Raw genomic sequence first — 12,933 nt, forward strand, 5'->3', positions numbered from 1 at the left:
CTGGAGAGTGTAAGCAGACATAAATATGAATGGAGCAGTGAGAAACAGAGGACCTAATGCCAAAGAAAACCCACAGTCAGCGCCTGTCTACATGTACTTCAGTACTTGTCTTCATACTGCAGAGGGGCATGAAACCACTTTAAAGAAATTATATTTGATGCTGCCATTTTTCTGAGCTGGAGAATAATCTCATTGGTTGACTTTATGGTTGATGGAGCCACTGCAGCATAAGATGTTAATCAGGCTCCGTGATGCCCACAAAGGCCTGAGAAATGAAAACATCTGTGGCTGTGTGGTCTGCTTAAAGCAGCTCTTTAATTACATTTTGTGCTGCAACATTATGATACGATATGATAACATTTAACCTATACTTGGGAATTTCCAGGTAAACCTAACTGGATGAAGATCCTGGAATAGACAAGATTATTATAGGAGATCTCATTTGGTCTCATTTGGGAAGGATCCCTCAGAAGGACTTGGAAAACATGGCTTTCTGGCTTAATATAAGCACTGATGGATGGATGGTTGGATAATATAAATAACATGCCATCAGCCTCAGTTAAAATGGTGCAATACTATGCAGATAAAGTAAATAACACATATTTATGAACCAGTTATTATAATATTATTGTTCAGGATCTTTTTGAGAAATATCTGAGAGTGTTGTGAACACGAACTATATAATTAATAAAACTGTGTGTCCTGTAAAACCTACAACATTATTAAAAGAAGAAGAAAAAAAACACCCTTTGGTTAAACAGCGCAACAAAGTGTAGAACAAGGGTAGCGTCAAATATGTGAATTCAAATTACAAGAATGTTTTTTTAATTTTTCACTTCACACTGCATGCATCACTATTCAAAGCAGTAAATGAAGCTTTTGCCAGACTCATGTAAGAGCTGCTCTTACCTGAGTGTGTGTTTGTCCTGACAGAGACACGTGCGCTCACAGTGCATGCCATATATGCCGTCTGGGCACATCCTGTCCCTGCAGTGCGGACCACTGAAGCCCGGCTCGCACAGACAGGCTCCATCGATGTTGTAGCAGCGCGCACCGTTAGCACAGTCGCACACGCCTTTACAGTCCTGTCCGTAACTACCTGCAGCACACTCCTCCTTACACCTTAATGCAGGAAAACACACAGACAGAAAAAAGCTGGGGCAATGGGATAAAATATACAAATGTGTGTTTGAGCACAGTATGCACAAACCAAATCTAAACGTTCTGCATTCCTGTGCCTCTGCTGTTTGGTTTTGCCTGAATTTTGGAGAAAAACATGCTCAAATTACTCCTGTTCACTTACAAGAAATCATAACCAGGCTGCCTTTTAATTTGAAGACAAAAAAAATGGATGACAGTGTCAAAACAATTTAAAATGCTTTCTCCAGTCAAAGGTTTCAATTGTAATGTCGAGAAGACAACTTTTCTCTGTCGGTGACTAATCCAAACATTAGACGTGGCACCGGTAAGCATACTGGAGAGGCACCTGCACAGGAAAAGCAAGAAAAGGCGGAAACAACCACATGCTGTCCAAAGATCCACTTTCACTTGCTTACCTGTGACCAGTGAAACCTTTAGCACACTGACACTGTCCAGTTTCAGCGTCACATTTTCCGTTGTTGTGGCAAACACACTCCTCAGTACAGTTTGGCCCAAACCTTCCTTCTGGACATCGCTCGGTACAGACTGGACCCTGAACAGCAGAATGGAAAAATCATTAAGCACACAGAAAAACAAAAAAGACAAATGGATATAGATGCGTTATTGCAAAAATATGAACTAAAATGCCATCGGCTTCTGCACTCACTGAGAAAATAATGTGCTGTCAGATGGGCTCGCAATCAGAACAACATGTGCAAGTCATGCAAGTGCATCCTTTCAAAATGTCAGTGTTACAAAAAAGTGACTGTTTTTCCAGAATTCGAAGCCAGCTGGAACATGAAACACGAGCTAATTTAAAACCTGGCAACCTGCATGAGTAACAGAAAAGTGTGAGCTAAAAGCCTCAAAATATACCGTCCATCCAGGTGGGCAAGCGCAGATCCCTTTGCCTTTACAGATGCCACCATTCTGGCACGGGCATCGCGCCTGGCATTTCCTCCTACACGAGGTCTCACAGCTGGGGGGAGAAAAAAGATGGCTTAATGTCTCCTGACTGCAATTAACTGCTTTTAGCGACAAAAGACTGCATTTGTGTTGGTACATTACTCAGAAACCTGCAGTACTCATTTTCAGCTCCATTAAAAAAAAATTGTAGAGCGGTGTTGAATATTACGCAGTTCAAAATAAACCTTATCAATCTTTAAACTTTCCAGGGTGGACTTGCAGACTCCATGAATGTGGAAGAACTGAGATGAAAAAGGCAGCTAGTTTATTCATCCTTTTGAAAACTGATTGATGCTCAATAAAGAAGAAACATATATTTCACAAGCTATAGGACCTTCTGCCGTCTGGCAAATTTCACCGGAAATGGGTTAAAGGGCGTCTTTCACTTGGACTTATGGTTCCAGCTTTTTTTTTCTTTAATCTTGGCGAATATTTTTTTCTTTTCTTTAAGTTTCTTTTCAACTTAAAGAAAAGAAACACTTTGCAGGCATGTTCTTTATATTGTGGTTTTGTCAGCTGCACATCCATGATTTAAATCTCCCGTTTCTCTGCATCCCAAAGATGCTCTATTAGACTCAGATCTTGGGATCATTTAAACGTTGTTATGCTAAATAAAAGCTGCTCAGTATAACCTGAGCTTTGTTACATGGTGCATTATCCTGCCGGAAGCAGTCGTCAAAAGAAGGTTGCACTGTGCTCATAAATACTTGATGTTTACTTGATGCTAAGGGCCTCAAAGTGCGTCAAGAAAAATATCCAACACATCATTACAAAATCAACAACAAGCTGAAGCTTTGATCCAAAGCAAGATGGATCCATGCTTTCATGTTGTTTACACCAAACTGTGACCCTGCCATCCAAATGTCACAACAGAAACTGAGACTAATTAGATCAGGTAATATTTCCCAAACTGTTGTCATCTGATTTTGTTGGGTCAGTTTCCTGTTTTTAGCTGACAGGAGCGGCATCCAGTGTGGTCTTCTGCTGCTGTAGCCCATGTGTGTTGTGCATTGTGAAATGTTGGTCTGCGTACTTTTGTTGTAACAAGTTGTGAAAATACAGAAAAACATAATAGATCAACTTCTGGACTCAATTTTAGAATTTTTCCTGCAGTTTTTATGTCTAAAAGTAGCTGAATATGTAAAAAGAATCAAGATGATCCATCAATTCCTCTTCCGGTAATGCGGAATGTGTCTTTAACCAATCACATTAGAGATTACAACCATCGCAAGGATATTACATTTTCTAAAACGGATGATATGAAAACGCTACAAATACACACAATTATTGACCCAGATTTATCCCCTAATCTCTGTTGCCAAGCCGCCTTTTTTATTTAGCTCAAAGTGGAGTGTTGTGCTTTCACATTGGCAGAATGAGAGTTTCCACTAATGTGTAGTGGGGAAATGTTTTTACTGCTTACTCATCCTCAGGGGCATCTAAAAAACAGGGCGTAACAGATGACTCATGGAGTACAGAGTAGACCATCGGGGTCTCTTTTCAATCTTCGAATTAACTCACGGAAACAAATAAAAAGATGGATCAGCAAAGAGGAAGATGAGGGTCTAACATACCTCTGGAGAACATTCGGGTAATTAAGTAGGGTCTAATCAAGTGCTGTAATAAATGTCTCCCAAAAGAAATAACTAACAAAGTACAATATTCTAAAAATGGCTCCTAATGAAAAGGAAAATACACTGTTAACTTTTAGCAAGAGCGACTCGCAGAAGGCTGCTAAAATATCCGAACTGTTAGATGGATTGCAATCTAATTTTATACAGGCACTCATGGCTTCCCAATCCTAAATTCATCCCACCGCACCTCCATAATAAACGGGACCCAAAAAATTTGCTGCCAACGTCTCACAGAGGTCCAGGCCCCGAGGGGTCGGAGCTATTTTGGTGTGCATCTCTTCAGCATTTCTAATTAGTGTGTCAGGCATCATTCTGATTTGATTAACTTCTTGGTTACCGCTAACACAACTGCTAACAAGGTATCAATCTTCAAGCTGTATATTTTCTTGCATCCGATAACCTAAATATAGTCCCACAAATGTCTAGTGTGATCTTACTTTTGCTCACCAGACGCTTTCAGCACATTAGGATGAATATCTGCTTCGACTCTTAGGATTAATCAAGAATCTGACCATATTTCTCCATCAGAATTTCTTCCATAGCCTGGAGCTGAAAGTCGATTTTTGTACCTTACATTCCCAATAATCATCTACTAACATTTCTTCTAGTGTCACCACAAGGTTACTCACAGACTTTAGATGTGCTTTCAATATTTATTCCCCAAGCAGAAATGTGAAATAACTGCCTACCCTTTGAGTTTTAATCCAGCACCATCATGGGGCCAGAATTTGTGAGATAATTGTCAAAGTATGCAATATATACATATACAAAGTACAGACTCGGCTGCTAAGAAAATGTTAGCATTAACAGATGAAGGAAAGCTGGTGAATATGGTTAATGTCGGCACTTTGGATTTGTCATTTTGTCATCACCACAGCTGTGGTGTCTGTGAGGTGGCCTCATGCAAATCTCACCCAAGAGTCAGATTTTGAATGAAACTGAAAAGTAAGTTCTTCATAGAGAAACATTGCCAATGTCTGTAAATTTTTATCACTTTTTACAAAGTCAGTGTTGGATTTTAGAAATTTGCTAAGCTGTTTTGTTTGTTTGGACTTACTAAGTCCCTGTGAATCCATCCCGACAAATGCACTCTCCTGTTGCTTTATCGCAGGATCCTCCGGTTGCACACTTGCACCTCTGCAGACAGCGCTTCCCAAATGTGCCTGCTGGACACGACTCTTCACAGTAGCGTCCATTGAACCCTGGAGGACAGCGACATGATCCCTTCACAGGGTCGCAGAGAGCTCCGTTCTCACACTTGCACTGCTGCTTGCAGTTCGCTCCCCAGTGTTTATCGTCACAGTCTGAAAGGTCAAAGGGCAAACTCAGTATACTGAATCATGTAAAACATTAGCCTTTTCCAATATTTTTATATATCTTTTGATTTTGTTTCAAACTGAAAGAGTTAGTTCCTATATAGATCTATACCGCAATCATGGTATTGGCTTGCTCAGATCATACCTTCAGATCTCATATGGGGCACATGTAACCTGTTTCAGCCTGCTGCACAGTTTCTCCTTGTAATTGTCTGACTTAATGTCACGTCTGCTGCCATGCATGCTCTGTCATCTACTGGGGCTCTTGTTGCAGCTCTCCACGTATGACCATAGCTTTTCTATAGCTCTTAACTGCAGCCAGGGGGGTAGTAACGAAATAAATACAGGAACCTGCAACATGGGCTCCTCTTCTTTGTGTTTGTGCCGTTGTTGGTGTTTAGCTCTGGGGAATATAAAAAGATCTCATCTGGAGTGGAGTGAGGCCAAGTGTTAAAAACTTTTTTGATCCTTGATGCTTCATCTTTGTTCCCCTTTTCAAGCCAACTTTTCCAGCCATGAGCATTTGACCCACACATAACTCTCTCACCATAAGGGGATGAATCGCTGGCTTTTTTAGGACTTCCACAAGCTCGTCTCTGCATGGGCTGATGTCCCACAATCCCTTTGTGTAGACAAAGACAAACTGACGCAGGACCGTAAATGGCGCATTGAGGGGTGTTCAGAAAGAAGAAGACTAGCAACTGTTCAATGACCACAGACCCTGGAATGTCATTGAAATTCACCAATTTGCAGAGATGAGTCAGAGTAACACTGACCAATGAGAAGAGAGCACACCCTGAGATATGTTCTTCTCAACTTTGAGGGAAGCAACTGAAGCAACTGCCAACAGGAGAAATTGATACCACTGACTGGCATGTGATGAGGTGAGAAATACAAGTACAACATACATAATGATGTTCTAAAGTCTAAGTGAAACAAGCAATCACTTCATATGTGGATGAGACTTTAGGAAGAACTGGCAGGATGCAGAGCAGAGCCACGCGGCCCGATTACAGCAGATGGAAACGATGATCTTCTTTCTGCTGAAGTGGTCCTGATTGATCTCAGCTAAAAAAGGATTCAGCTCAGCTTTCAAACACGTCTTTCCAAAAATCAGACTGAGCATGTGTTTATACAGGACATCGCATTACTGTATTTATTCTGAAGAAAAGTTGTCCTTTTGTTTTGTTTTTTTCCACAACCCCCACAGCTCGTGCAGTCACACGACTGCACACACTCACACGACGGAGCTTCTCACTTTCATTGCCCACATTTTCCAGTGATTTAAACCAGTCGTTTTCCAGTAAAACCTCCTGCTTCTCTAAACAGTGAGTCAAAGCTACTCTGCGATGCTGGAAATGAAATAAAAACACCGAGTCAAAATAAAATTACACATGATTATTGAAACTTGCATACGGTGCAAGTATGATGATTTTGTGTCCGTTCTGTTGCTCCTAATTGATTTTCCTCCCCACACACTGTTATGTACGCTCAAATATATGATGTCATGGGAAACAAACAGAAACAAATGTGATTAGATTCTGTGCCCTGTTCAACAACAACAAGAGAGGGAGTGTCTGATGCCATTCTTCCTCAACCAAATCTATCCCTTTAGCTCGCAAATGTTACGTTACTGGCAGATAATTTGGAATTGGCAGGGAGATCTGCATGGAGAGGATTTTAATGGAAAATAATGCAGGAGCCTGGTGATTGGCTCTCGAGGCTTGTACGCAGAGGAAATTCACACAAGGTTTGGATTTCAGTTCATGATGAAGAGATCTTAGTCCATGGAGAGAACCCAGATTGGTCATGGGTGCATTCTTAAAATTTCTCATCAATTACCTCGACTATCTTGGACATCGGAGAAAACGTGATATCCAATAACACTGACGTAACTGATGGATGGGAGTCGGTTATCTTCTCCAGAGCTAAAAGTGTTTCCAACAATTTCACGCTGACCTGCAGTGAATCATCCTCTGCTCTGTGAGCTACACTCCATGCGTGTACGTGTCTCACTCCCACCTTTGCCGGTGTTGAACATACGCCCGAGCACGGCTTAGAAAAATACAAGGAACTGCATTGACTGTTACTCTCAGCATGTACAGCCAAATTTGTCGTGGAGCAAATCGCGCTGCCACAGACTGTAGAGTTTATTGCACTTACTCGAAGCCTCTTTTGTTTAAAAGAACTTCACTTGTTCTCTGTGTGGGCATTGGAGAAGGCAGTATGTCACGTTGAGTAACGAGAAACTCAGCTGGAGCAGCGATTATGTTTACACAGACATTCTCCAGGGCACCAGGGCAGATTTACTGAAGGGCTCTGAGAGCTGACTGCTGATACAACCAGCAGTTGTTTGAGTGAGTGGATGAAATTTACCAGAGTGGACGTGAACAGGAAGCTATAATCCCATTTTTATTAGTCTTACTGTGGAAATTGATTTTCAAGAGGATAAGTAATCTGGATATATGTGAATTTAAACTTTCGATACAATGATTATAAATCCCTTTTGCCATGCTTGTTACTTGGGCTTTCAATATCGGATATGGACAATTTATTCTTGATATAGCTGTATAAGAGGTATCAAACATGCAGTGGTCTGATAGTGCTGCTACTGTATCAGCTGCATTCGCTCAAAGAAAAAGAAAAATGTCTTCAGTGGAGACATTGGCTTGTTTCTGTTGCAGGAAACTGTTTCATCTGTTGCATGTTTGTGCATGCTCTTACTGCAGAAACCAGCCTGTAGGACCTCTTTCTGAGTTCTTGCCATGAGAGAAAACAAGCGCAGTCACCATTTAAGGCATGTCTGAGCTTCCCCCAAAACTGCTGAGTCTTGCTCAACGCTGATTATGAAAACTCAGAAAAAGCTTTCTTTCATGTAATCACATCCTCCTCCACATGAATGCAGTCGCTTTGGGAACCCAGTACAGCTTAAATCAAGTTATGGAAACATATTTTCACATGTTAACATTAGTTGCTATGACTTTGCTCACTTGTCTCCGAACCCTCTCTTTTTCTGCTCTCTCTTTACTGCCCTCCTAGCGTAAGGGTTTTCAGGACATACATGCAGCAAATGTTTTGCTCATGTTGACATGTCTTAATTTGCACAAATATGGATTTCCCCAGCTTCCATGTAATCATAGCATGTGAAAATGTTTCTTTGCTTTGGTGTGAAAGAACAGTGAGTGCAGGCTGCTGTAATATCAAACACTAACATTTGCCAAATACAGTAGTTGGATGTTATAACCGACAATACAACTTATTAAATTGTCTCACTTTTTTTTAAACTGAACTGAACAGTCAAGCTGTTGCAGTATTGCTGCATCACATCATGAGACACATGGTTTCAGTGGAAACAGAACAGCCAAAAGGCCCAAACAGGGCTCCGTTACTCTAAATGTTCGCACCACCAAGTCTCTGCCAAACCTGCAGCGGCCAATAGAATTATCCAAAACATGATTCTGTATGTCCTTAAACACATCTAAAAAACTATGTTTGGATACGGATGCTTTAGATTTATGTCTAGTAATTTTGCAACTGTAGATGTCCACAACTGGATATTTGCTGACAACAGTTTGCAGTACAACAATGGATTAGAATCAAGTACTGCTTCCAGTTGGGAACCAGCTCTCGATTTCCATGAGAATTACATGACTCCAAGACTATCACCTCCGTTTATCAGAGCTGGCATAGTTTTCCAACAGCTGCACATTGCAAAACAATGACTTCAAACTGAGCCATTAGTAGTAGGCAGTAGAGCCTCTGCTTACCTGATTCACATGGAAGCATTTTTATTCCGTTTCTACTCAGTGTTACGAGTTTGAGAGTTAGCAGGCTCTTCTCCACACAAATATGATAATGAATCGGTTCATAATATGACACATAACAAGAATCAAATGCTATCAAACAAATCTTATCATCACTCCCTCATTGGAGATGTGATTTCTGAGCTCCCAGCTGGCTGAGTCCTTCATCAGTTAATTATTCACATCTGTTTGTTTCACGTACTTTAGCCAACCTATGTCCAGCACTGATTTAATCATTATAATAGAGTCAAAATTGCCCAAACGTTGATGTCAAGGGAGCATTGAAGGCCCATTTTCCTTTCTAATTGTTTGCATCTGTGAACCTGCCCTGTGCCTGATAGGTTATCACAGTAACACATGCAGAAATGATGGCCTTCAATTTTGAACTATGAAATATCTGAGAAACACATTTTCTCAACTTTGATTAGAGAAATTTATCCTACAGAATAAAAGTGTGGCGGGGGAGGCTGGGATGAAGTTGGTACGGAGGAGAGCTGGTAAAGGTGGTTGAGTTTAAAAATCTAGGATCAACCACCCAAAAAACAGACAGTCCACAAGAAAAATGAAGAAGACAGTGCAGGCAGGATGGAGCTGAGTGTCAGGGGTGATGTGTGACAGAAGGACAGCTGCAAGAGTGAAAGAGAAGGTTTCCAAGATGGCAGTGAGACCTGCTGTGATGTTTGGTTTGGGGATAGTGGCGCTGACAGAAAAACAGGAGGCCGAGCTGGAGGTGAGTGACCAGGATGGACAAGATTAGAAAAGACTGGTGTTAGACAGACAGTTTGAACAAGTGCAGAGGAGAGAGTGGATATACTGGACAAAGCATAATAAAGACAGAGCTTCCAGGCAGGAGGAAAAAAGGAAGACCACAGAGTCATGGATGTAGTGAAGGAGGACATGGAGAGACTTGGTGTTACATAAGAGGATGCTAATAATAGGGTGAGATGGAAGCAGATGAGCCCCTGTGGTGACCAATAAAAGGAAGCAGCCATATATATATATATACAGTTTTTTTTAATCAAAGTGACATTATCCTAAATTGCAAACCTTAAATATGGATTTTCACGGGATCACACGGCTCTTATGCACCTCACACTTGCATACATACACATGAATGATCCTATAAAACAAACCTTGCTACTCAACTTGTGGCAGTAAAACTACAAAACAAGCTTAAATTATAAATTAATTTGAGTTCTTATTGATATTTCAGTGGCATTGGCGTTCTGTCCCTGCGTATGTACAGCATTAAAAATAGTTAATCTTGTAAAAAAGAATTTCTAAATAAAGTTAAACAGAAAATCCTCCTCCCTTCTGAGTTGAAGATATGACTATTTAGCCACAGGACGAGTCATTAATTTGACCACTACTGTGATTCAAACTGGAATCTGCATTACTGCATGCAAGTAAAGCCACTAACTGCTGCACGCTTCAGAGCTGGCATGTGTTCAGTGTCCTTTATGAAGAATGCAGACAGACACGATGGGAACATTCTTCCTTTTCCCGTGTGTATTGTCCAAGCAGCACCTTGGGTTTTGCTTGCATCCAAAGTCCACATAATCTCCTGATCACCTAACAAGCAGCACTCACTGGTGATTTTTGGAATTCACCCTTCAGGGTCCCTGAAAAACCTGCTGGGAGCTAGAAAATCTATCCGTGAGGAATACCAGAGGCTTCATTGTCTGTTTGTCCATTTCATCCCAACCCCCTCCTCTATTTTTTTGTCACGCTGAGCCATGTCCCCTTCTAAATCTAGTCTCTATATTCAGAATGTTTTCAGTATGAAAACATTAGGCCCCTCTCCTCTTTCCCACAGCTAACTAGCTCAACACACAGGCATCCAGGAAGTGTGGGGTCATATTTTGCCAAGAAAGACTCCATTACAGGAGCCAAGAAGAAAAAGGAGTGGAAGAGGAGAAAAGAAAAGAAGAAACTTAAAGTGTGGGTTAGGGTAGCAGGGAGGTGTAAGAAGAGACAGAGAGAAGTGAGCCATGCAAAAGAAGGAGAGTGGGGTAACATTTTCCATTTCCTCTTCCCATCATCCCACTGTCAAGGCATCAACCGCTACCCGCTAAAGCTAATTCCTGCTCTCTGCAAACGAATGGGGGAAAACAGAAGAGGGGGGGCTGTGTACTGTTGACCCAGCTGAGTGCGATGAAATGGGCCTGAATATAGTGGAAAACGGGGGAAACAGGAGCCCCTTAAAAATGCAGCTCTGAGTTCACACTCCACTGTTTGGATGATCAAATTTAAAAAGATTTCAAAAAAGGCAAACAGGGTTAGATTCACGACTCTCAGTGGTTATATAACCATTTCTGCTGACTTCAGTTCTGTAACAGGAGCCAAAAAGTGCAGCAGGATCAGCCTTAACTCTTCTTTATGGACTCCTTTCTGTGCATGAAACAGGACTTATCTTACCACCTCTTCACTGCTTGTGTTTGTAGGTAGTGATTGTTTTATTCCTTTTATTTTGACAGCACATGTCTGCTTTTTTAAGAAAAGCTGACTTGACATTGCTTCTTCTTTTTTTGTCAGTAACCGTGAACGAACGTTGGAGGTTCAGCTCAGCCTCCTTGTGGACTAGTAAACTGGTTTCTGGACTGAGTCTGATATAAATGAGTCACTGCTGTGCATGCGGTAATGCTCCCTTGCTGTTTCCATTGGAGAGGCTTCAGTGTGTGATGGAGAGGTGTATGTGAAGATCAGCCACTTGACTAATGGCCATTGCTCATTTCCTGTTGTGAATGTGAAGTGTATTTTTTTCTGTGGAGCTGAAGGGAAAGGGAAAGAGACGAAAGCAACAGGAGAAACAGCAAATGAGAGAAGAGACGAGAGTGAGGAAATGTCTGTAAGCGAGAGGAAGGCTGATTCATACCGCTGGAGCAGTCATCTCCTCGCCAGCCTCCCTCGCACTGGCAGCGATCTGGAGCGACACACCGGCCGTGGACGCACTCCTTAGTGCAGCGAGCTGTTGGTGAGAAGGAACAGAATTAGAAACAGATTTGTGGAGAAGGGTCAGGGTTTTAAAGAAGCTTTAATGTTTACGTTATCTCAAGCTTTTGGCCAGAAAATTGGATAATGTCACAAAAGCACAGTAGTTTTTTATTTAACCAGGTTCCACTGAGGCTGGTGACCTCTTTTTCCAGAGAGACCCGCCAAGTGCTTTCAATCAGGACGATCCAACATCAGGCACGCAAATAAAACTGTTGTAAAAACCAGGTTACAAAGTATGAGGGCACAAAGAAAATGAAGACTTACTAAAAGACAGGTGTGTGTATGAAAAATTGACATGCGCAGTTTTTAAAAAGCAATGCATAAACCTGCATTCTTTCTATCTGCAAGCAAGGGGTGATCAGTCTGGTGCAGGAAGTAGTCCGTTTATAAATGAGAGAAAATGACGCTCACTAAACACCAGATTATGGTCTCAGCGGCAGGTTTGACTTCTGCATTTTATTGTAAATTTCAAATCCATCTCGTCACATACAATAGGCCCCATCGTATCTTAAAGACCCATGTATCAGCCCAACACTTCACTCTCAGACTGCTTGTGTTTCCAAGAATTTCTAAAAGTGGAATGGGAGGCAGAGCGCTCAGCTATCAGCTCCGGGTTTGGTTTCAGGAGACAAACGCCCTCTCTGAGAGTCTGCCTTCTAAAGAATAGCCTTCAAACTTTCCATGTTTGATAAAGCATATAGTTAGGGTTGGATATAATGACCCTAGACCATCCCGTAGTTATGCTGCCATCCATTCAGCCATGCCCAGTGACTTCCCATGACGCACTAGGTTTTTCTTCTCCACACCTATTTCATTCTCCATGTGTTTATATTACTACTGGATATCATCAGATTTTATCTTCTGACAACTGTGTGTGTTCTTTCCTGTCTCTTTATGTCAACCAGTGGTGGCAGATGGCTGCCCCTCCCTGAGCATGGTTCTGCTGGAAGCCTCTTCCTGTGGAGAGGGAGTTCTTCTTTCCCACAGTGGCCAAGTGTTGCACTATGAAACTGTCTGATTGTTGAGGTTTTCTTTCTAATTCTGTAGGAGCTTTACCGACAATATACAGCACCTTAAGGT

At 41.6% G+C, this 12,933-nt stretch overlaps 1 protein-coding gene across 1 annotated transcript in view; it reads right to left on the bottom strand.

The window, feature by feature from the left end:
• Positions 1-12,933, bottom strand: part of pear1 (uncharacterized) — a 61,921-nt gene that overhangs the window by 14,734 nt on the left and 34,254 nt on the right. The window contains exons 5-9 of the mRNA XM_004573551.4: positions 11,735-11,827; positions 4,798-5,044; positions 2,017-2,119; positions 1,557-1,693; positions 910-1,122 (exon numbers count right to left, since the gene is read on the bottom strand). Of these exons, the coding sequence (XP_004573608.1) occupies positions 910-1,122; positions 1,557-1,693; positions 2,017-2,119; positions 4,798-5,044; positions 11,735-11,827 (793 nt within the window). The remainder of the gene's footprint in view (positions 1-909; positions 1,123-1,556; positions 1,694-2,016; positions 2,120-4,797; positions 5,045-11,734; positions 11,828-12,933) is intronic.

Source organism: Maylandia zebra, linkage group LG11 (genome assembly GCF_041146795.1).
Source record: "Maylandia zebra isolate NMK-2024a linkage group LG11, Mzebra_GT3a, whole genome shotgun sequence".
NCBI classification, from domain to species: Eukaryota; Metazoa; Chordata; class Actinopteri; order Cichliformes; family Cichlidae; genus Maylandia; species Maylandia zebra.